This window comes from Pogona vitticeps, chromosome 2, assembly GCF_051106095.1.
Source record: "Pogona vitticeps strain Pit_001003342236 chromosome 2, PviZW2.1, whole genome shotgun sequence".
NCBI lineage: Eukaryota > Metazoa > Chordata > Lepidosauria > Squamata > Agamidae > Pogona > Pogona vitticeps.
This window is the reverse complement of record NC_135784.1, coordinates 126925606-126951520: the sequence shown is the minus strand read 5'-3', so window position 1 is coordinate 126951520 and position 25915 is coordinate 126925606. Positions and strand designations below refer to the sequence as shown.

The window sequence follows — 25915 nt, the reverse complement described above, 5'->3', positions numbered from 1 at the left end:
AACCTGACTTGGCTTATCCTCTATTTCAGTCTTGCTTGACATCAAATTGATCACAAAATGATGCATCCCACTCACCGAGATCTGTGCAAGAAACTCAAAGGTAGCCTTCATAGTTTATCCCACCCCTATTTTATCCTCAAAATAGCCCTGTTTGGTAGGCAGGCTGACAGAGAATGAACGGAACGAGGCTACCTCCATGACTGGATGGAGAAGTTGGGCCTGGGCTTTCCTGGATCTCTTCTCACTTTTCTGAGTGAGAATAGGAACCCAACTTTGGCCAATGGCCAGGGGAGTTCAGAGATTCCATCTAGATTTCTTTTTCCTGCATTGCACTGTTCAGAGTCCTCACCTTGCACAACTGGACATTGTCTCTAATCAACAACAGGTCGTTTTGTTTACCTTAAGCAAGAACCAGCCAAGATGGGGTGATAGACTTAAAGGCAAAGCTTAGGAACCTTTAGCCTATCAGATATTTTCGACTTCAACTCCCAGAAGTCCCAGCCAGCACAACCAATGGTAGGGAACATGGATGTTGTGGTCCAAAGCAGGCATTGCTTCTAAGGTTTCCCAGCCCTGCTTCAGGGGAAGTGTGAGACAACAGACTCTGGAAAGTGCCCCCACTTTGTGGGTACCATAGCAACTAATACTGTAGTCAGTCAGTCAAATAAAAATGATAATACAGGAAAGCTCATCGTCCCTGACTAAATGGTACTTTAAAACTCCAGCAAAATTGCTACTAAAATGTTATCATGCATTTTAGGACTTTAGGACTTTAGGCATTTTTCTTAGTGCGTGTATGTGTACTGAAACAAATTTTTTTGCTTCTTTTACTAATCAAGATATGAAACCCAGAGTCCAAGGTGCACCAAACAGAATTCATCCGATTAATATATATTAATGTAAGGGATTGCAATTTGAAAAGAGCAAGAGGGACAACCACATCTGCCATTTCCTCTGGATGATCATATAGAAAAGGCAACATTACTAAAACTAGTCCCTTATTTGCTGTCCTTTTATTATCTCAGCAAGACACCACAAGAGTACAGCATACCTTTGCATGAAACAAAATTTACTTTGGTCCTAAGTAATCTTTTCTTCCTAAACATGTTTATAATAAATGACCTTAGAACAGAAGCTTACTTACAGAGTTGACCTCCTCTACAAGCCCCACTGATTTAAATGGGTCTACTCTAAACGTATCTTAGGTTCCATCTGATCAACTTCATTGTGGACACAGTCTTAGCAGTAAACTTATCCTAAACCCAAAAGAATAACATACCTGCGGGTTCTTCTGTGCTGCTGGCCATAGTGGTGGGAGGAACAACAGGAATCTCTGTGGGGGAGAAGAAAAAATGGACAGAAACAAGGGAAGAATGAACACGAATGGAGGGCATTAAATGGGGTTAAATGGGGTTGAGGGAAATGGTGCAAAAACTCTCCATCACTATTGATTCTTTGTTCAAATTAGTTGCTTGTAATTATTACCTTTTCCCTGGAGCAAAGGCACAAAAACATTGCATTGTGATTGTTTCATTCTTTTTGCAGCCTCACTGAATGGTGGAGAAGGGAAACCACGTGGTCTGAGCAAGGGCACATGAGTTCATGTAATCAGGACAGAAGGAGTGTATTTTGTCTTACAGACAGTTTGTAGCATTCAGACTTTTACAAATTAATTTTTTTTAAAAAAAACTCTTATAGTTAGTTTTGAGAAGTGGGGAAGTGGAGTTCCCGTCTTAAAACTGCAACTATAATTGCAATTATAGAAACACTAAAAATTGTAAAGGACAGGTGAGAAGGAAAAGGAAAAGTTGACAGAAATAGGTTCAGAACCCTGAATGCACCTTTTCAGCTACTGTCACACAGTGAAAAGAGAACTATAACAATAGCCACTGCAAAGAAATAGAGGAGAAGAACAAAAGGGGAAAAACAAGAGATGTCTTCCTGAAGATCCAAGAAATCAAAGAAAAATTATAAGACTAGATAAAGAACAAAAAAAGATTAAGAATGCTGAAAGGCCAACAGGGAAACATGATATCTGACCAAGATCAGATCAAGGGAATGTGGCAACAGTATACTGAAAATATATACATAACAGAGGAAAGGATGACATTCTCCTTTGAAGAGGAGTACTATGATGAAGAACCTGCAGCTCTAGAATATGAAGTGAAAGCTTCTCTGAAAGTATTGGAAAGAAAGAAATCACCATGGGTAGATAGGATACCAATATAACTGTTTCAAGCCATAGAAACTGAGTCTGTCGAAATCCTAACAAGAATATGCAAACAAATGTGGAAAACAAAACAAGGTCCCATAGACTGAAAGCATTCAATATACATTCGAATTCCAAAGAAAGGAGTTGCCAAGGAGTGCAGCAACTACAGGACCATTGCTCTAATTTCTCATGCAACTGAAAGATGTTCAAGATTTTGCAGCAAAAGCTTTTACCTTATATGAAGCAACAACAATGGTCCTATAGTTATTACACTCCTTGGCATCTCCTTTCTTAGGGATTGGAATGTATATTGAGTAGTTCCAGTCTGTGGGCCATTGCTTAGTTTTCCATATTTGTTGGCATAATCTTGTCAGGATTTTGACAAATTTAGTCTCTGTAGCTTGAAACAGTTCTATCAGGATTCAATCTACTTCTGGTGATTTATTTCTTCCTAGTGCTTTCAGAGCAGTTTTCATTTTGAATTCTAGAACTGCAGATTCTTTATCATAAGATTTCCAAGCTCTGTGCAAAGCCCCATCAATGGACGATAAATAATTATAGAATAGTGGCCAGATAAGGTATCCTTCAATTATGTGTTGATACAACTAATAATTTATTGGTCAGCATTATAACCAATAATTTATGAGGCAATGTAATTAATCATCTCATAAACCCATGCCATCAGAGGTCAAACAGCCCCTGGTTATGCTCTTTAAAAACATCAAAACTATCTGGGAACATAATATTAGAACCATAACCATTTTTCAAATTTATGGTTTCCAAAGTGCAATAGCAAATGTGATGATCTACAATTATCTTGATAAAGTTCAAACTGCAGCCTTTCAGAGTAGGAATAGTACCTCCTGCTAGTTAAATCTTTATGCAAATCCAGTTCAGATGCTGTGAAAATTGGATATAGTAATGTCAGGGAAAATCAGAAACATTGGCTGCTCCTCAGATCTCTGTGCAAACTGCTTGTAGGGTCCATGTACACACGTAGGATAAATGGCCTAAAAGCAGGTATTGAGTCCAACACAGAAATCCTAATGCCCATCTTCACAAGTGTGAACAACATCTATTTTTGGAATATCTCAACAGCACTATACTGCTCATACTAGCAGAGTTCTTAACTTGGCAACATGGTAGATGTTGTTGTTTAAGTGTATTTTTGAGAGGAAAAGGAGTGGTAATGCCAATGGAACCCTCCAGTGTGTTGTCATTCCTCTAGTTCATGTGCAACACATGATTACAAAAGAATCTTGTACAGTGCTCTTCATCATATGAAGATGCATCACCATAAAATATCAGTAGTGATGATGATTTCAACCCAGGATGTCCAAGGCAGTGCACATGAGGTGCTCAGTCCAGGTACTGAACACACCTCAAGGTTGCTGCATCATATGCCCACAGACCATGTATAATTTGTGAAAGAACAGTACCAGAGTACTGTATGATCTTTTGGTTTCTGTTCCAGATTACTACAAAATGTATTCAGACAATTTGTCCTACATCTCCTCCAAAGACTTGATTCTTTCAACCATGACCTTCTGCTACATCAGTGCTGAGGAAAAAGAACTGTGATCCTGTTATGCCTCCTCACAACTTTCTTTGCACTTTCTAAAAAAATCTAACAGACTTGTTGTCTTTGAAAAACTGTGCCTTAAGGGAATGTGGACAGCGTTATGATCCACAACTTCATCAGATGAACTAGCAACAGCAAGGATAACAGGCAGCAGCAGTTGGAAGAGGAGAAGTGAAGAGAAAATGCTTGTTACAGTTCTATGATCCTACTGTAAAGGGTGTTGCTAGTGACCGATAGATAGATAGATAGATAGACAGACAGACAGACAGACAGACAGACAGACAGACAGACAGACAGACAGACAGACAGACAGACAGACAGACAGACAGATAGATAGATAGATAGATAGATAGATAGATAGATAGATAGATAGATAGATAGATAGATAGATAGATAGATAGATAGATAGATAGATAGATAGATAGATAGATAGATAGATAGATAGATAGATAGATAGATAGATAGATAGATAGATAGATAGATACTGGTCACTAGCAAATATGCATTTTTAAAGAAAGTCCCCAGGATCCCCATTGCATTCTGAAGTGCCCAAGAAATAAAACTAAATATACGACTATGATGAGCGTGACTCATAGTAATTTAGATAGAAGACTTATAAATCAGCTATGAGATGATAAACTTGGCAAAAATGGGATTTGCAGTTTGCTGGCTTGGCTATTTAACTAAATATATTTTGAACTAAGAGGGGGTGGGGGAGAATCTAACACTTAGATATGCCACATTTTTGTTCAGCTATGTAAATATCCATCTCCTTTCAACAGTTTGGTATTAGACCCCAAGTAAACGATTATCTGAATTCATACATTTACATGATTGGCACTTTCTTTTTTTCATATGATGCAACCTCCCAGCAATTATGGAATACTGGTGGTGTGATGGTTTTCAAGTAAAATTTTCTACTATGTTCATCAGCCTACCTGAAGCATAATTGGAAGTTGCAGTAGTTTGATGCTGGCATTGCTGAAGAAAAGAAAAAAAAGGAAAGGAAGGGAAAGGAAAGGAAAGAAGTAGCACTGCAAGAGCTGTCTGCTCTACAGCTTTTCACATTTTGGACATTTTGTTTCATTTGTCTATCCCCATATTAACAAACTAGTGTGATATATAGAGAATATCTATATATTAGTAAACATAAATGCATGCAAAAATCCACAGTGCAACCCAGAAATACACAACACAGGACCACTGTTCACATTACTGCTTCAACCAGGACATGCTTTTCAAAGCTATTTAAATTTCCAAGCTAATACAGGTTTCAGCCTGGGAAGGCCAGATTCAGTTTTAGAGACGTTCTTAGGGGCCATACAGTCGGGGTGCTGTGTGGGGCCAAAGGCAAAAGGGTGGGACCCAAAATCCCATTCTATAGCTTCTGTGCCAAGCACCCATAAAAACTGTAATGTGTCAGTGGCCAACTGCACAGTCCCTCTAGTTAACACATAAGACAGTGAGTCGATCTAACCAGGTATTAGTAAACAGTCCAGACTCAGGATTAATCCTGTTACAATACAGACGTCAGAAAGAGCATCCACCTACTTATGCAGGGGGCAATAGGAGATCTGCTTTGCTGGTACCCTTTGGCACATCGGTTGCAAGTGATGCCTGTCACGCCATCTTTGCAGGGACATTGCCCTGTAGTTTGATTACAGGTTTTTCCAGCCGCACCCACGGGATGGCAATCACATGCTGTGGGGGGAACACACAACAACAACAACAACAACAGGGTCAGAGGTGAGGGGTTGAGGGTAGAGGAATTATTTTCCAAAGAAGTATATGCATTATCAATAAGCAACATTACTGAAAAGCATCAGGGATTCTTATTTCCGGAGCTGCAGGGCTGCAGTGAGACCAAACACTATTGTAGTCTTTGCCCCTGGATCGCAGCTGACCTTGCGCACTATATAGGAGCTGTATAAACACAGCAAATCTTCTTTCCATTTCCCAAACAAGAAGTCTGAAAGAAAAGTGATGGCTGATCCGTCACAGCCCTTACATTGCACTACATGAAATTTCATGGGCCACACAAGATGTTTTGATAAAATAATAAGGTTTAAGGCAGATATTACTATCCCTGAGTGGACTTGAGCTGGCTGGATAGCTCAATGAGTTAGATATCTGACTGTTGAGCCAGAGGTTAGGAGTTCAATTCCCCACTGCGCCTTCTGTGAGTAGAGCCAGCCTGTGTGGCCTTGGGCACAGGCTGCACAGTCCCAGGGCACCCTCCAGAAGAAGGGAAGGATAAACCAATTCTGAGTAATCTCTACCTAGAAAACCCTAGAGGGGGGTTACCATAAGTCAGAATTGAATGGACTTGCCTTGTGGATGACATTACCACACCTGCTTTGACTCAGGATAATTTACTCTACAATTCAATTTCTGCATCTCCAAAGTCTTTCCAGCAGCGGTTTTTTAAAAAAGAACTTTACGTTCTAACCTCACTGTCAGCTCTCAGGCTACACAGGTGGTAGGAAAAGAAGAAAAATACGAAGTGTTCACTTATCTCTCTAGGTCACTGAACACAAGGAGTGTGTGCCTTTAAGGACACATAGAGAACCCCAGGTGAGGAAACCAATGAGGTAGCATCCAGCTTCCCACAGTGACTAACCAGGTGGGTCCTGCGCATGGCTCAGAAGCAACTCTCACAGTTCACCACCACCACCACCAAAGGCTACACTGGCTGGAGGATTCTTGGAAGCATAAATTAACTTTTCCCAAGTTTTGCTCTTGGGAAGTCCACTGGTAGGAAATGAAAGCAATAGCCCTTTCTTGTTAAGCCTCCTCAGGACACAAAGGGACACTGCATCTGAACCTTGGAATCCTCGGACAGACAGCTGCCACTTCTTTTAATAAACTGTAATGAGGTGTTTACACACTATGTGAGAAAATTTCCTATAGCTGATAGGATTAAGCAGCCAAATCAGTTGCCTTATTAAAACTGTGTTTGCACCTTTGGGATTTTGTTTTGTTTTGTTTTTTAACGCAGAGGTTGCGAGGGGAGAGGGACATTCTTTGCTGCTTCCTGGTTAAAATGTTCGCTACAGATTCTCAGTGACACATACAGTGGACCCTCTACTTACGGAATGAATCCGTATTGGAACGATGGCTGCAAGTCGAAAAGTCTGTAGGTCGAATCTCTATTGACCTACAATGCATTGAAAACCGATTAATCCCATAACTGGCAGTTTTTATTCTATTTTTGTTCCATTTTGTTTTTTTTTCTGGTCTGTAAGTCGATTCTCCAGCTGCAACTTGAATCTAAATTTTGCGGCCAGAGAAGTCTGTAACTCGAAAAATCTGTAAGTCGAGCTGTCTGTAAGTCGAGGGTCCACTGTATGTATTCTGCCCAAACTCAGAATGCTGTGACTGCATGAGACGCCTATAATTTTATTTATAGTTTACAATCCAGGGTTGGTCCCCACCTTCCTGTCATTGGATGTCCCCAGATCAACTAGTAAGCATTACTAAACTTGTTGAGACATGGCTATATAAAGCAGCACATTTTTATATACAGCTAAGTCAATCAAGCTCATCCAGCAAAAGTGGGGTTTTACTCCACTGACCCAGCAAATGTCAACCACTGTAAGTAGCCACACTGGAACAGGCAGAGAAGAAAGTTTTCTGTTGAGATAGGTACTGATGTACTACATGGGTAACAGACCTGATTTGTGTACATCCAGGTTTGTACTTTTTAATGACACAGAAGACTGTACTTTTGGAAAGGAGAATAGTCACACACACACACACTTGTGTTTACTACTCAGTGGCATGATTTAGCAGCACACTGTGTTTTGTTAGAGGCCATCCAGCTAACTTCTCATTAATTCATATTGTTTTGGTTTATGAGGTCTTAGTATCTGTATATAGTATGTGTATCATATTCAGATCTGCACTTTTTCATATTATCAAGCTTTTAAACAGACATATTGACTCTGAACCAACAGAAATTCTAGTTTCATAAGATTTTATTCACTTAGCTATAACCTGTTTTTAAAACTTTAGCTACAGCAACTACATACCTATTCACTAGGTATGCATTCACTAGGAATACCTTGCATTCAACACTAGCATTGTATTGTATAATTTATTGCGTGGTTTTCAACTTTGTTTCTTTTAATAGTGTTATCTGTCTTGGATCCTCTAGGAGAAAGGTGGCATATACAGTGGTGCCTCGCTTGATGACGATAATCCATTCCAGCAAAATCGCTGTACAATGAAATCGTTGTCAAGCGAAAGTAAAAAACCCATTGAAATGCATTGAAAATTGTTCAATGTGTTCCAATGGATGAAATACCTCACTGTCCAGCAAAGATCCTCCATAGGGCGGCCATTTTCTGGTGCCTGTATAGCAAGGAATCCGTCCTTAACACAGCGGGGAGCCATTTTGCACAGCGGGGAGCCATTTTGAGAGCCGCCGATCAGCTGTTTTTAGATAATCGTTTAGCAAAAAACCGGTTCCCAAAGCAGGGAACTGATCATCGTCAAGCGGATTTTCCCCATTTAAACATCATTTTGCAATCACAAAAACCTCATCCCGGAGCAAGGTAATCGTTAAGCGGGGCACCACTGTAAATATTTTTAATTAATTAATTCAGTGCATTGAAAACATAAGTACTGTTGAACCTTATTTGTCCCTTAAGGAGGTAAGAGGGACGGCTTGTAGACAAAGGGCCTTTTCGGCAGCTGCCCCCAGACTATGGAATGCCCTCCCGACTGAGATTCATCTGGCACCGACACTGATGACATTTCGGCGCCAGGTCAAAACCTTCCTGTTCCAGAAGGCTTTTAATTGAAATAATATTAGCTGTGGGTCTGATGGCAATTTTATATATATATTAATTGTATTTTAATTGTTACAAATTTTTATTGTATTTTAAATGTTGTAAGCTGCCCAGAGACCTTTGGGTACTGTGGGTGGCATATAAAGTAAATAAATAAATAAATAAATAAATAAATAAATAAATAAATAAATAAATAAATAAATAAATAAATTTGTCTTGGCTCTGAGACCAAAATAACAAACAGAAATATTACAAGCAAATTTGAAATTAAATGCTGCATTTTCTCAGCCCTTCCTCCTGCAAAAGGGATGATGGTGAATGTGTACATATGCACATAAGTGCAACCAATATAATGTTTTGTGTTCCAGATGCTGTGGCTGTGTGCAAATTGTTACATTTACTGATCATGTCCTGTGGGCGTGGAACCATTTTGGCTCACCAAATGTCTTTTTAAAACAATGTTTAACACAGGTAACTCTCTGTTTTTTCTCAGTATTGTTGCCTTCTGTTAATGTTCTCTCTCTCTCTCTTATTGAATTGAACACAACTTTCCTCCAACACAATAAGTATAGTGCAGCTCAGTTCTTATTTTATCCTTGTGTTGATTTTATATGTTTTGGTTTTTATTCTTTAGATTGTTATACCAATGTTTCTACGTTGTTAAATTGCCTTGATTTTGCACACTGATCAGTTATAAACTTTGTTAAAAAAAGTGCTGGTTGTAATATTTTGGTTTACTATTTCCCCTTTGAGCTAATTAAAATATGGCTCAGCAGCTATTGACAAATAGGGAAATATGACAAATATTACTGTTTGAAATATTGCATTCTTCAGAATTGCTCGCTGTTTGATTTTATCTTTCCATCTACTCTTCTTTTCTTGGCTCCAGCATTGTAACAAGGTAAGATGTTGCCAACTGTTTGTTATTGACAAGTTGGATTTTTCCTACTGTTACTGCTTTGGCCCATCAATTTTCTGAATAGAGTCTTTGAAGCTCAGAGATCAGGAAAAAAGTCTGACTGAGATTTGATCACATTAATAAGATAAATATAATAGGTACAGTACATACATTGTCGTGAATGTGGGCTTTGCCATCTAGAAATTCTGAATAAACAGCACCTTGTAGCTATGTACCACTCTTATCCCCTTTGCATTTCTCCTCACCACTGTCTCTCCACCTCCATACATCTCAAGGGGCGGCTGATTTGTGCCCTGCTAATAATCTGTTTTCTGAAATACTCTGTTTCCTGGAGTGAAATACCAAGCCTATGACAAACGAGAGCATCTGTACAAGTGCAGATATCCCATAGTCCAGGAACTGCAAGCACGTGCAATAAGATATGATCACAAAACAGGGAACCCCTGGATATTTCTCAATCATTTTCTGACTGGACTGGGACACAGGGGAGGTCTAGCGGACATGCCAGCACCATGTTCTGGGAATTACACTGGAGGTCTGACTCAGTTCCAAGAAATCTTTGTCCTGTCTATGTCCAGATGTCTTTCTGGCCTTTATGAAGGGCCTCGAAAAGCTTCCCCTTCTCCCCCCCCCCCCGAAGACTTTTCTGATTTACACTTGATATATAAGGGGAAATATGACAAGCTTTCATAAATCCCTAAATATCTAATAGACTATGGGCTAGATTTTTGATTTGGAGTGGAGGAGAAAAGCAGTCGTGTAGAACAGTATTCCTAAGAAGCAAATCCCCACTGCCTTGTGGCCTCTCTTCCCTTTACAGAAACAGAAAGCCAGAATCTTCAGCTGGAGGAGACAAGAGTAGGAGTTGTTGGGGAAGAAACCACCTGCCAGAACGTCCAGAACATCACTATCATGAATTGTAAAAAGTCTAAAGGGAAAGAGACTGCTTGATCCTTTCTTGGACACAAAACTTAACAAGATGAAATCTGGGTGGAAGTGTGGGAAACCATTGGCTTCTCTAGAGCTTTAAGACATCTGCAGCATGAGTGGATTTTTGGCGTCAGTGTGACTTCAGTGTGCTGCTATCACTGCATGTAGAAAGATGTTTAGTTTGCTGAATTAATGTTCAAGGAGCTAGAGCTGGGGTCTTTGTTGTTTGAGCCCACAGATGACAGAGTGAATGACAATGCTGTCCAAATTTTACATTTATGATTCTCAAAGCAGGAACTTTCTTTTTGCCTGTTCTGTATTTCCATTTCTCCTCTTCTCTTCCTCTTTTATCTCTCTTTTCTATTTTCAAGTACAGTACAGTGAGAATTAACACTAGAATGTCCATTATATACTATACATTGATTAAAGAACCAGCAGATTTATAAAAATGCAAAACTTTTTCAAAGTGTCACCGCAAGGAACTAACGATGTAAATGGCCAGGGTCAGGGTTGAGAAAGGGATGAGGGCATTTCTATTCCTATTTGTAGAACAAAGTTGTCATACTTTGCGCACATCAAGAGAAGGCAAGATTCACTGGAAAAGATAATAATACTGGGGAAAAGTTGGAGACAGCAATGAAAGAGAAAGATCAAATACATGACAGATTGATGCCCTAAACTTAAGGAACTACAACCTTGAGTCTGCAGGACCTGAGCAGACCTTCGGACAGGAACATTTAGGAGATCTCTCATTCATAGGGTTGCCATAAGTTGGAAGCAACTTGATGGCATGTAACAACAGCAGCAAAGAAATCCTAAAGCCACTATAACACTTTATCTTTGCTTATAGTAGACAGCATACTGCTCGTATGTTTTAACTTTTGATAGGACATTTCATGAAGCTGCAGTATAATGCTGCAAGCCCTTTGCTGGTGGGCAAAATTTTGTTGGTATAAAAACATACTGTTGTGAACTGGACTCAATCCTGAACCAAAGGTTTCCTTTCCTATCCTATCCTATCCTATCCTATCCTATCCTATCCTATCCTATCCTATCCTATCCTATCCTATCCTATCCTATCCTATCCTATCCTATCCTCCTTGATCCTAACTGAAATTTCCCCATCTCTTTCAGGTTCTAAGGCTCTCTAGGGCTCCCTTTTTCCTTAGAGAAGCCTTCGGGGGCTTTAGGACAGGAGATGACAGGAGCTTTAAACAGCCACAAATTGCTGCCCAAACCCAGCCAGCAGTGCAGATCCCAGCAATTATTTCACTATAAAAGGCTTTCTAACCCACCCACCCCATTTCAAGGTGTTCAAAGACTTTCTTAGAGCAAAAGGGAGCCTTAGGGAGACTTGCACCCTGAAACAGGGGACAGAAAGATTGTAATGAATGTAATTATTTCCAGTGCCTTGCTCTGGTTTATGCTCACACAACTATGCCAACAGGATTTTGCCTTGTTATGTCTTTATCATGAATTTCTATCATCATCACTGCATTATCTTTGCAGTTAAAGCAACAAAGTGTCATAATTAATTTATTCAAAAACACTTGTACCAAATAAATCTTGTTAATCTTTAAGTTGCCACTAAAACTTGTTATTTCTGCAGCAAGAGAGTATTATTTATTTATTTATTTATTTATTTATTTATTTATTTATTTATTTATTTCCCGCCTATCTGGTCGTTATGACCACTCTAGGTGGCTTACAAAATTATAATACTGTCATATAATAATAATACTAATAATACTAATAATACTAATAATACTAATACTAATACTAATACTAATACTAATACTAATACTAATACTAATAATACTAATAATAATAACAATAATAAATAAATAAATAAATAAATAAATAAATAAATAAATAAATAAATAAATACATAAATAAATAAATAAATAAATAAATAAATAAAGAGATTTCATTAAATAATCAAAGATGGGGAAGAAAATGAAAGGTAAACCAGAAAGAAAAATGAAGAGTATAGCATATTACAATATAACTAGGCGTTGTCAAGCTATTTCTGGTTTATGCAACCTTCCCAGGATTTTCTAGGTACAGAGTTTTTAGAAGCGGCTTATCAATTCCTCCTGCTGGAGGTGCTCTGAGACCATGAAGCTTGCCCAAGTCTGCATAGGCAGCAGAATGCATAACTCGGTCAGCCACACAAACTCTGGATGATCCAGGTTGGTCCCTCTGGTTAGTCCCTCTCCTGGGAGACACAGTGGGGATTGAAACTCCCAGACCCTAGCTCTGTACTCCAACTTACTGAGCAATACCAGCTAACTGTACTGATGTGCTAGCCGAAATCTTGCTGAAGGTTTCATTTACTTTCCTGTCTCAAAGGAGCCCTCAGAGTTTTGATATTGTAGGAAAAGTAGCAGCTACAGTCCCAGGGTGAGGAAGCTGAGAAACAATTTTTTGCTCAAGCTTCGAATTTTGGCTGGGAATCTTTGGAGCACAAATTTGGGAGGAAGATTGGCATTCTTAATTAAAAGTTTAGGCTGCATTAAGCCAACTTGTCGCCTTTCCATATGTTAAATTCCATGGTTCCTTGTGCTAGGTTTACATTGGCAAATGGAACATGAGTGCATTCATGGTTCATATCATTCATCATTTTTTCATCAAAAGCAGGGAAATCCTTTCCCCTGTGTACAGAAAAGTTTTACAGCAATACTATAAAACCCAAGAGGGGCTCTGTTTCAATAGAATTACATTAGGATCAGTAGCCTGGCAAATATCAGAGTTGAAATTAATCAAAGAGGGCTTACAGAACAAACTCTGCACACAGCTCACAACAGAACAGTAATTGGAGACATGATTTTGGAGCTTCCCCACCAACCTCTCTTTTCCAGAATGGGGTGGGGGAGGGACACAGGGAATTCCCAAGAGCAGAAACCAAAGCAAACTCCATATCCCACTCTGGGGAAGCTTAGTAGCAAACAAGAAAATCATATATAGTATCTGCCTCAGTTTCTAACACAGTACAGTACTTCAAAACCTCAATCTACTTTACTTCATCAAAGATAGCCTGCTTGCTTTTTCAAGATTCAGGTGTTGCAGAAATAGGTGCCATCCCATACAGTATTTACAACAAGTCTCTCACAGCATTCCATATTGTTTTGCCTATTCATAGGGTTCCAAGTGCAGGCATGTTGCATTATCTCCTGGTTGCTCAACAGTTATGTCCAGTCCTTCAACAGGACTGGTATCTGATAACACAGCCATTCCTTAATCTGGACTATAAAAGTATATGATCATCACAAAGGTATATGAATGTCTTCTTCCACACAGGATAGACAATATGGGAGGACAGAGAGGCTTACAGACCTATCTACACAATACTTTTAATGGATTAAGAACAGCTGATAAGCAGCAATTCTCCACCTCGCCTTTGATTTCATTCAGAAAGGGATGTGCAGTCTTCATTTCCAAATAGCCTACTACACATGCAGACTATTATTCATACATGGATCTCTAGCTGGAACTAGTCCTGAAATATTCAGCTGCAGGGATGGAATTGTATCTGTTCTTTGAAACAGCCAAGCATCCCTTCTGCACCACTGAAGAATAAATCCTTTGACTGAAGATGTGTCATAACACTAAAAACAAAACAAACATGCAAAACATATTTTTTTAAAAAATCAAAGCAATATTTTTAGGTTCTGAAACAGACCATAAGCGTATAGGCCATGTCATCTGAGAAGAAGAGCAAGAGAGCTACCAGTGATACCCTTACAGTACTTACTTCATACTAGTAGCATCAGCCCTTGAACACAGGGAGGACAAGCCCCACCATTAAGCAAAATGAGGCAGTTGTCTCAGGTAAAAGATTTTATGTGTCACGACAAGACAGCAAATTTAAAGTTATTTACTTTCTTTCTGTTGTCCAGTATTTCAACTGTGAGGCATGTGGACAGATGTTTCTGGCATTTCTTACTTCATGTGCCAAAAAACATGACTGACTCAATCCTAGTTTATATTCTCAGGCCCCATGAGAATATAATTATATTATTATATAAAGCTGCTTTCTACTCAGTCAGAATATTATCCAGTTTAGCTCAGCACAGCCTACTGTAACTGGCACACTCATCTAGATGTGGAGAAAGTGGGATGATACGGAAGATATGCGGGGTCAGCCCTGTCGTGAGGCGAAGTGAGGCAACTGTCTCAAGTGGGAGATAGGAATAACAGTGGCATTCCTTGAACCACTCCTCCTGATCCTCCATAGGGCATTCCCCTCATTTGTGGGGCAGAGCTGTGTGTGTCCCAAAGACTGCCTTATACTTTGTAAACTAACGTGCTTCCCTGAGGTGGAGTGGAGGCTCCTGTCTTGTTACCGTAACACTCAACGATCGGTCAACTTTTGTGCATGGATTGAAGGACAGTAAAATCTTGTCTTGGGTAATAAAATACCTTGGGTGGATTCTGGGAGTGTGATGTTCTTTGGAAGCTAGACATACACATATGGACATCAAAGTAAAATAATGCAGAAATATTCAAAACAAGGTTATAAGGACTGTTTACAATGCAACATAACTTGCAAAGAGGCACTTGGTTTATCTTTTAACATGGACATTTGTTAAAAATTAAACTCCTTCTGAATACAGGATAGAGACAGCAGCTGGATGGTGGTGGTGAAGAACTGGAGCCCTGGATCAGGCCTTAGTAACAAACACTACCATTCCGGTGCCAATACAACATATCTTGCTTCAGCCTGTGGCACCTGGTTTCTATCCTTCTCTTTTCAACAAAAAGCCTTCTTGAATCACTGGCATTTCAGTTCTGCATTTGACCACCCGGTAGCATATGGCAGTTTGGCTCCTTTATTGCTTCCCAGCTATGTCCTAGTAGACCTTGGCATCCTCCCAACCCTGCCACTTCATGGGATATCCCTACTCACTCTGTCATCTCTTTTCCTGTTGTATGGCTTGTTTCCAAGCTGCAGTAAAGGACTCATCACGCTTGCTGGCCTAGCAAAAGTTTTTCATTTGATTGGTATTGGGTTTACCATATGGTAGAGAACTGGGGGGAGACCAGTTAAAACTTTCTATATGAAAAGCCTAGCAGGGCTGAATAAATTTTCAAACAAGTGACAGAAATGCATAATTCCCTATGCCTTAAAGTCATCTCTTTAATGAATTACCTTCCAGCCCCATTAAGATTCAAAGAAAAAAAATATTAACCATTCTATTTGTCTTTTCTTTGCTCCAATTATAATATGCAAATTATTACTCATTCTGTTAATTCCTTTTGCTTTTGTGATTCTTCCCCAGTTGATTTTTAAATAAAGCTCCTCAAGTTCAACATTCTGCAATTCTCTTCTACCGATCCACTAATTGTTTTCTTTTCTTTTAAAGTTAGCTATACCTGTGTTCATTTTTCATCCGCTTATGGAGCTTTCAAACCAAATAGCTCTATGTTCCTCTTTTTCTTTTATAAAAAATGTATTATTCTTTTCAGAACCAGTTAAAAATTAACATTCATGTTTCTCCTAACTATGACTTTAAAAAGAAGTTCTGATAATGCTTATATATGTCTAAAGAAGATACAGCAATTTCACAACTTTTAAAAGATGTTGAAGTTTCACAACATCCACTATGTATATCTATTGTGCATATGATTTTTAAATGAAAGGGGGGGGGGCATCACAATCCAGTTCTGTAAGTTTTATTTTTTAAGATCATGCAACACCAGGATCAAACAAATTTCTCAAAATTAAAACAGCTTTGACAGAGAATCTTCACGTAACTCAGAATGCAATTCTGTATTTGAGATTTGAGCTCCACTGAACTCAACAAAGCTTACTCAAGATCGATATTTGTCTGTTGTAGTAAAGCTACAGCATGGTCAATAATGCTAGCACAGAGAGTATGAAGGAGTGACAGATAGGAAGCACAGGGGTGAAGGAAAGCAGTTTAGCATAGCATGTCTGTTAGAGTGAACAGATGAAACTGAGTTGTTGTTATACATAAACACTCTACATAGATTCTTAGCAGAGTGGCAGGAGCTGCAGCTTTTCAACAGCCAACAGATACACACAAGAATGATGAAGTTTACTGCATGCTTACTTGAGAGACGGTTATGTCACTTAAACCTACAAAGTATCAACACTATATTAGATGTATTTTTTAAAATGTATTAAATGCAAGCGCAAATGAATCACAGCATAATGGTTGAAAGAATCAAGTCTATTGAGTAGGATGGAAGGTGAGTTGCTGGAAAGCTGATGCCAAATGCAATGTGTGTTAATTTCTTAATGCAAATTGCATTCCAACTGCATATTTCTGGTAAGCCCAGCCTAGATGTTGAAATGAAAATGAATATTACTATCAATGGAAAAATAGCTGAGATTGTTAGATGGCCAAGTTTCACAAATCTGTTTCCATATACTTGGTTTTTAAACAGATCCTTCTAAACAAAACAAATATGTCTGATGGGCAAGAATCTCCCAGAGAAAGTTATGCTTCAAAAGAATCCGCCTCTCCAGCAAAGTATTGCATTAGACAATTTGCATACTGTCGAGCTATGTCTGAGGCAGGTGCATCCAACCAAAGCCTGCTATTTTATTGTTTATAAGTCTTCATTATGACTCACAAGTCTCAAAGGAAAGCAAAATCCGCCAATATTACTCTCACATTCTGGAATCAGGAAAGTTTCATATGCTAAATCATTTGCTTTAATTGAAATGAGTTTTTTCTAGACATTCTGCGTATTCTACAAAATGATCATCACAAAGCACTTATTCAACTGAATTTACATCATTATTGTTTTCAAAAGAAGCTAGTTGAATGTCTTTGGTCTGAGCGATCTTGAGAGAGCCAGTGGCAGAGAATAGAAGAGCAAAGTAAGTTTTCTCCCAGCTATGCTCTGTTTGCCACCCATCCTGAAGTCATCGATGTCTGGACAGAACAAGACTATGAGATCAGTCATTCACCCATAGTGTCACGACTACCGATTAGGTTGGCTTCAGCTTCACTGAAACATAGGATATTTTTAAGGTGCACATTTCCAGTGCACTAGCTGCTGCATTATCCTTCAAGATAATTTTGTTCAGCTTGATTTTGAAACAAATGAAGACTATGTAGTTTGGGAGTAATTTGTGTGTACATACAACATGTTTGCCCAATGAAAAATATGAAACGGATGGATTTTATTATATGGGCAGAAGTTCACTGGGGATTGTAACAGCAGCAACTATAATTGCACCACTAGAAATTGATTTTATTCAGATAAACAACAGAAAAACAACAAGGTCATTAATAAGCAAACCACAATGAGCAAAGGGTTGTTTGAAGTTGCTGCAGAAAATGAATAGTACAAAATGAATACCGAAAAAGACCTGGTTCTCAGAAACACGCGTGAGGGAGTAAGCCTGCTTCCAGGCTGCACAACATTATTACAGGCACAGGGGGAAAAAGGGTCTGGAAAAGCCAGCAGTTCTAAGGGACAAAATTGTCTCTCTCTCTTTCCCTCTCCCCCACCTCTCTATCCAGAATTAACCTGGGGGTTATAATCTGGAAATTCTGCAAGAATGTAGAAAACTGTTGTGGAAGATAGGGAGACAAGACGTGTTTTTGCTGTAAGACGAAAGTGTCAGGGCAGTGATAGCAGTTGCAGGACCCTGTGCAAAACACAGAAAAGTTCAAAAGTTCTTACCTCTTTTTCTTTCTCTCTCTTGCCTTCTCCTTTTTTTATTCGGAAAGGGACCACGTGTTCCACCTTCTCTTTCTTTATTGCAAACCCTTCTTACCCTAGTCTCAAGCTTAAAACGTCAGCTTTATTACCAGACATTTCTGCTTGGTGCTTCTATGCTCTGCCAATAATTTACCAATGAGTCAAGCATGTTATTCCCTCCAGGAAGGCTAAGCAGCTTGAGAAGTATTAAAACTGTTGTGTCAAAGTTGTTTTCTTCCCACTGCAGGTTTGAATTTCTTTGGTCTTTTCTGAACGGCCTGCTCTTGTGGGTCCCAAACCTGCCAAGCAATGATGTCAAGCAATCTTTTATTTCCCCCTCCCTCCTTCATGCCCACATTCAGTGGTGTGGCTGATTTGCCCTCACCACTCGCCCCCCTGCCCCACACACCCTGGCCCCATCTGCTACTCTCTGCAGCTGAAATCACCATTTTATTCAAAAGGTTCAGGCTGTTCTGAGTGGCCCACATTAGTTGGGCATGTTTCCTTTCTATCAAATGAATAAGGTGGGCGCACAATACATGTGCCTCCCACAGACAGACTCTTCTGTTGAAACGCAAGGCCTTGCCTTAACAGAGAGACAGACTTTGGAGAGTATAAACAGGATCACTGTCTATGCTGCACTTAGTCCATGAATTTTGAAATTTGGCTTCCCTTGCCATATCGCTGAGGAACTCAGATTTCAATTTTAGTTCTCATGGTTCCAAATGTAATCTGCCTAAAGTTCCAAGATGGTACATGAGGGGATGTCTCAAAGGAGCTTCCAGTAAGCACATTTTTTTGTTCCGTTTTGTTTGTTTTTTGCTGTTTCTTTGTTCACTGATGCAAACATTCCCAACTGGTTTATCCCACTTATCCCCAACCCTCCTTCTCCTTCCTTTCTGTATCAGTTACCAATAAGAATAGAAAATCGCATGCCTAGCTTTAGTGTGGGTGCTGCTGCCTTATATAAGCTATTAACCACTTCTGCCAGTGCTAAACAGAGTTTGCATCTAATATATCAAAAGGGATTCAACATCAGATCTTTTAAAATATTGAAACACATAACACCATTCTTTTACACACTACATTGTGCTGACTGTAGGACAAGGTTAAAGGCAGAATAAAGTTTTTGTTAAAATAGTCATATGGTGCATGTACTGCTCTTTTGGGAGATAGAGCACTGATAAAAGTAAAATGGAAAGAAAAGGGAACAAGGGGCTTTTAAATATAACATTAGAGAAGAATGTATACAGTGATCTGAAGAGAAAAGAAATTTAATTTAGTAATAACATTGGACTGTGGTGTGAAAAAGTGAGGACTGCTGTCAAATGTAAAGCCAATATGTTCACATATAACAGAGAACATTCTAAGAAGCAGTAGATTTGAGATATGACTGAAGAGAAGCTAAAGAAAAAAAAAGGAGAAAAAGGCAATCTGAAGAAATTTAGAAATTCTTGTCAAATAACACATGTTGCCTTTTAGACCAGATGGGTGGGGTATAAATCAAATAAATAAATAAATAAAATAAAAAAATTGAAAGGCCTTGCACATGTCAGAGAACAGGAGAGAGTTGGTAGATACCAATGTAAAGACCAAAAAGAAAAGAAAAAGAAAATAAGGTCACACTGTGACTATGATCAACATCTAATATTTCCAGTTTGTTCAATGTTGGTTTCTGATTGCCAGTGAGCTATTGTGGAGGGAAGTGCCTTATCTGAAAGAGCATCCATTATCACTCAGGTTCAACCACTGTGATAAGATGACTGTGCCATACATCTGCAATGATGACTTTATATTCACTTTGTACTTGAACTTCTCCGCTATCTTGCAACCTCCACCTCAATTGTCATAAGTCAGAAGTGACTTGAAGGTGCAAAACACAGAGAAAAGGCATTTTCTGTGTGATGATACCATCATTTCGGAATGCTCTCAAGTGAAATTGGTCAAAAAATTGCTTCCTTTGGCTTCCTTTCACCATTAAATGAGGAATTATGGCATTTGGCTCGTTTCTAATTTATAACACTTAATTTTTATTATGGCTATTTTAAATGTGTAACTTCTTTTACTCGTGCTGCTGTTAAGGGTTTTTTTACTTTTATTTTTTTTTTAATTCTCTATGTTTTGCTTTTAAGTGTTAGTTGTGTTGTGTTTTATAAGCTTTATCAACTGGTTATTGCATTTGGATTTCATGTTGATTCAATTCCATGTTTATATTATTATGCTGTAGTTGTGTCTTGTTCAAAATTCTTGTAGTAGAAAAGCAGGATATAACAACATTTTCATGATAGCCCCTAAGGAGTTGGTTTGATTATTGTTCAAGATCCTGATCCTATGCCCCTGAACTCCCGATCAGCAATTCAATTGCCAGTCCAGGTAACCCACAGAAATAAGGGGATTTCCATAAGTGTTGACTTCCCAATCAGCACTTGATTCAGTCTATCTGCCCTAGCCAGTACTGATTTAGCAATTTCATTTAGACTAACATTTTAATTTTTGTATCTTATGTGAATAGGCAACAGTAAATGTTTGCATTATGGTCATCCCTGTAAATTTAACTTTATTTTGCTTTCTTCAGATGTTTCCAAATGTTATTGTTGTTACTTGGTCTGGAATATATCATAAATGAATATATGCGGGCTTTAAATACATATGCGGGATATGGAGATAGAATTTATGGGTCTCTGTGTAGTAGATCTGTGTTTATGCGTATTTGTAAAATAAATAGTCTTTGTTCTCTCAGTCACTAAGCCTATTGAATGGAGCCCACTGTTTCCTGGTATGCACACCTGTGGGAAGGGGAGGGAAGGTGAGCCTTTGTTTTTAATTTGAGAGGCCCTTTGGCTGATCTGAATAACCTCAACAATCCTTTCACACCTTTGTCTTTCTTCTCTTCTGTCTGAGGTCCCTTTTCCATGTCTTTGTTTTTACTTGTCTGGTCACAAGTGTTCTGAATAGCTACTGGGAGCCATTCAGTATTTCTGTATGTGTTCCTGTCCTTATGTGTTTGAAGGGGGACAGGGTGGGGAAAAGGAGGAAAGAAGGCTGATAAGCTCTGACAAGTTGAACAAAACAGACTTCTGATCTCTCTCTTTCTTCTTTTAAAACGTCCCCAAAGCCTTATGCTTTCCTGGACACAGCGCATAGTCCAGACAAATGGGGCTTTTAGAATTATACTGCCCAGATCACTTTCCTCTAACAACTGTTTCAGGACTAGCTTCCCGAGTATTATACCTCTAAATTACGTACCTTCCAAAACCAGATTTAATAAAGGGAATACAGCTGAAAGTCAGGAAGTTTGGGAAAGTCTGTTGGGCAGCAAATATCTCCAAGTGAGGGTGGGAAAATAACTCTATGTAGCATATTTCTCCCAAAGCCAAAAAGACAAAATTTGGGGCTGAAAGAACCATTTATTTTCCTCATACATAGCCCACAACTTCAGCCTCTGTGTGAGTACAGTATCTACATTAGCAACCTTTGCCCCACTTCAGTTTCAGCTTTCTCCGAGCTACTCCCAGTCTTCTGGGAAGTTTCCAGGTCCTCCACAAAAGGGAAACTGGAGTAAAAGATGGGAGTAGAGAAGGGTCGGAATGTTCTTGGTGCCGCAGCCAGTAGGGCCATTGGTCACAGAACCATCCTGAGCCAATGAGTGGAATCCTCTTTGAAACTGGGGGAATCAGGAGCCAGCTCAAGGGGGATGAGGAGGCACACAAAGGCCTGCAAAATACTATTTTGGAAGCTAATCAATTCCTCAACTTTGCAAGTATTGCTACTGAAAAATCAATTAACAGTGATGGTAGACTTCCACCCTTGCACCTCTGCAAAAACCCTAAGAAATAAATGAGACTAAAAGGCCTAGATCTTCCCCTCTGTGGCAGAGCCTGTGTGTTGCTGAACACACAGTACTGGTGAGCTGGAATTCTGCGGGCAATAGTGCACAAGGTTGAGTTCCCAAATTTGCTCATGACATGGTTCTCATCTAAGATCTTTCCTTCATGTGCAGTAAGGTACATGAAATGTACATGATGAATGAATGTGCAATGGAAAATGAGCAAAAACTTTTTAACATTGTTCTCAACAATGTTCCAGCTAATGCCAATTTCCAAAAGTGTCTCCAACTTGTGGGGTCTTGCTTGTTTGCTAGTATAATAAGCATGTATGAGGAGACAAACTGTTTAAAAAGGTGTGATTGGTATGTTTGTATCTGATTTTCTCTGTGCCTTCTTTTTAACCACCACCACCGGCCCCACCACTCCCCATTTGTGTAACATTAGAGTTAAAAGGAAAGGTGGCGACAGATAGAGGGACAGAAAAAATTAAATGTAAAGACATATCAGTGCATGCAGTTTTGAATATAGACAAAGTCAGATAGTGAGTATACAGTCTTATGTACATTTTACTCAGGGATATGGACACAGTGCGGTGTAGTGGATGGAGCAATGGACTAGGACTCAGGAGACCTGGGTTTGATTCCCAGCTCTGCCATGGAAACTCATTGGGTGTGTGTGTGAAATGGTAAATGCAGTGTTTAAATACCTCACTAACACTGAAAATCCCATTAAGGCTGTTATAAATCCGTCCTGTTTTGATGGCACATAACAACAACAAATGCCCCACTGAACTCAGAAGAGCTGACTTCTGCACAAAAGTGCACAGGACCAAGCTATAAAAATGAAAACCCCTTTACATGCAGCAGAGGATGGAAGAAATGAGTAGATTTGTGATTTATTTCCCAACTCTTTCTCTCCTAAAGATACATACATACCTTTGCATGCTTTTCGGTGGGTGATTGGTTTCGTCATGTCCCGATAGTAGCCTTCCTTACAGTAGTGGCAATGACGACCAGCTGTGTTGTGTCGGCAGTTAAGGCAAACACCTCCACTCTTGCGACCAGATAGTTTGTAGAGTTCCATATTAAAACGACACCTTCGGGCGTGCAGGTTGCAGTTACAAGCTGGAAGGAATAGCAGACATGTTTTTACTGATGACTGGTGATTTTTTTTTCACAGAATAGAGTTTAATCAAACCTTAAATAATACATTCCCTGAGTATATTCTAACAGACTTGAGGATACCACAACAGGCACAAAGCCTGTTCTCTTGAGTTCTTTGGAGAAGAGAAGGATGAAATTCAGCGGAAATCACTATGGCAGTGAGAAAGTAGTTTTATCCATCTCTCTGTACCTACAGATTGCAAGGTATTAAGGAGTCTCATGGAAACAAATGCTCTCCCAAAATTTACCACACAGTCAGTATAGTTAACACCACTCTATCTTCCTCTTGCCTAATTCAGGAATCCAACGTAAGCATGGTACATAAAGTAAGGCTAACATAGAACTTCTAGATAGTTTAATGTTTTAGGTATCTGGCTGTGGAGAAAAGGTTGGGACTTCAGTTCCCCACTCTGCCTCCTTGACAAGGGCTGGACTCAATGGTCTATACTGGGTCTCTTCCATCTCCACAGTTGATAATGATGATGATGATGATGATTGTTGTTGTTGTTACTGCTGCTGCTGCTGTTGCTGTTCAGAAACACCAGGCAGTCAACATTATAAAAACATTGACTGGTATTATATAATAGATATAGGTTTTAACCAAAAACCTAAGCATCTCTTAAATACAGTATTGACGCATCATGTTAGTTAGTTAGGCATCCTTCAGTCTCGAAAGACTATGGTAGCGTGCTCTGTATGGAGGGCTTGGAACAGCGCCTAGTGTGGCTGAGGAGGCCAATTCGAGAGTGACAGTCCCTTCCACACTGAAGACAAATCCAGTCTGTCCCCTGTCCGGCTCCCTGGTTTTGCTGCTTTTGTGACTTCCTCTTTGCCTCGGCCTGCTGGGCAAGGGTCTCTTCAAATTGGGAGAGGCCGTGATGCACCGCCTGCCTCCAGGCTGAACGCTCAGATGTCAGGTTTTCCCATCTGTTGAGGTCTATTCCTAAGGCCTTCAGATCTCGCTTGCAGATGTCCTTGTATCGCAGTTGTGGTCTCCCTCTGGGGCGCTTTCCCTGCACTAATTCTCCATACAGGAGATCCTTTGGAATCCGACCATCAGCCATTCTCACGACGTGCCCGAGCCAACGTAGACGTCGCTGTTTCAGTAATGTGTTCATGCTGAAAATTCCAGCTCGTTCTAGGACTGCTCTGTTTGGAACTTTGTCCTGCCAGGTGATGCCAAAAATCCGTCGGAGGCAACGCATATGGAAGGTGTTCAGCTTCCTCTCCTGCCGTGCACAAAGAGTCCATGACTCACTGCAGTACAGGAGTGTGCTTAGAACACAGGCTCTATAAACCTGGATCTTCATATGTGTCGTCAGCTTCTTATTGATCCATACTCTCTTTGTGAGTCTAGAGAACATGGTGGCTGCTTTGCCAATGCGTTTATCCAGCTCGACATCTAGAGAGAGGGTGTCAGAGATGGTTGAGCCGAGGTACACAAAGTCATGAACAACCTCCAATTCTTGTGTGGAGATGGTAATAGAGGGGGGTGAGTCCACGCCCTGGCCCATGACTTGTGTTTTCTTCAGGCTGATTGTTAGTCCAGTCTTGGCAGGCCTTGCTGAAACGATTCATGAGTTGTTGGAGGTCTTCAGCAGAGTGGGCAACAATGGCTGCATCATCTGTGAAGAGGAAGTCCCGCATGCATTTCAGTTGGACTTTGGTCTTCGCTCTCAATCTAGAGAGATTAAAGAGCTTTCCATCTGATCTAGTCCAGAGATAGACATCCTCGGTTGCAGCTCCAAAGGCATGCTTCAGCATGACAGCAAAGAAGATCCCAAAAAGTGTTGGTGTGAGGACACAGCCCTGTTTCACTCCGCTTTGGATGTCAAAGGGGTCTGATGTTGAGCCGTCAAAAACTACAGTGCCTTTCATTCCCTCATGGAAAGATCTGATGATGTTAAGGAGGCGAGGTGGACATCCAATCTTGGGAAGTATTTTAAAAAGGCCATCCCTGCTAACCAGATCAAATGCTTTTGTAAGGTCTATGAAGGCCACTAAGAGTGGCTGTTGTTGTTCCCTACATTTCTCCTGCAGCTGTCGGAGGGAGAATACCATGTCAGTGGTGGATCTATTAGCTCAAAATCCGCACTGTGATTCTGGATAGATTCTACCTGCAAGCACCTGGAGCCTCTTCAGCACAACACGGGCAAGCAGCTTCCCTACCACACTAAGAAGAGAGATGCCACGGTAGTTATTGCAGTCACCCCTGTCTCCTTTGTTCTTGTACAATGTGATAATGTTTGCGTCCTTCATGTCCTGTGGTACTCCACCTTCCCTCCAGCAGAGACAAAAGACTTCGTACAGTTCGGAGGTGATGATCTCCTTACAGCATTTCAGCACTTCAGCGGGGATGTTATCCTTTCCAGGTGCCTTGCCGGAGGCGAGGGAGTCCAAGGCCGCTTTTATTTCTGCTAGGGTTGGTTCGCTGTCCAGCTCTTCCAAGATAGGCAGGCACTCAATGTTATTTAATGCTTCTTCGCTTACTACATTCTCTCTGGAATATAGCTCAGAGTAGTGCTGTACCCAGCGTTCCATCTGCTGTGTTCGGTCCTGGATGAGCACACCTGTAGCAGACTTCAGGGGAGCAGATTTCTTCTGTACTGGACCTAAGGCCTGCTTGATACCGTCATACATTCCTTTGATGTTACCTGTGTCCGCTGCTAACTGTATCTGAGAGCAGAGCTGGAGCCAATAATTGTTGGAGCATCTCCTGGCAGCCTGCTGGACTTGACTGCGAGCAGCTCGAAGAGCTTGCAAGTTGTACTCACTAGGACAGGCTTTGTATGCTGCTAGAGCTCTT

At 40.0% G+C, this 25915-nt stretch overlaps 2 protein-coding genes across 2 annotated transcripts in view; one reads left to right on the top strand and one right to left on the bottom strand.

Moving 5' to 3' along the window:
- STX8 (syntaxin 8) overlaps nucleotides 1–12016 on the top strand; it is a 194372-nt gene extending 182356 nt beyond the window's left edge. The window contains exons 8-9 of the mRNA XM_020803021.3: nucleotides 8956–9058; nucleotides 10327–12016. Coding sequence (XP_020658680.3) covers nucleotides 8956–9041 — 86 coding nt within the window. The 3' untranslated portion in view covers nucleotides 9042–9058; nucleotides 10327–12016. The remainder of the gene's footprint in view (nucleotides 1–8955; nucleotides 9059–10326) is intronic.
- Nucleotides 1–25915, bottom strand: part of LOC110084023 (netrin-1) — a 158889-nt gene that overhangs the window by 40766 nt on the left and 92208 nt on the right. The window contains exons 3-5 of the mRNA XM_072990389.2: nucleotides 22882–23070; nucleotides 5346–5495; nucleotides 1280–1333 (exon numbers count right to left, since the gene is read on the bottom strand). Of these exons, the coding sequence (XP_072846490.2) occupies nucleotides 1280–1333; nucleotides 5346–5495; nucleotides 22882–23070 (393 nt within the window). The remainder of the gene's footprint in view (nucleotides 1–1279; nucleotides 1334–5345; nucleotides 5496–22881; nucleotides 23071–25915) is intronic.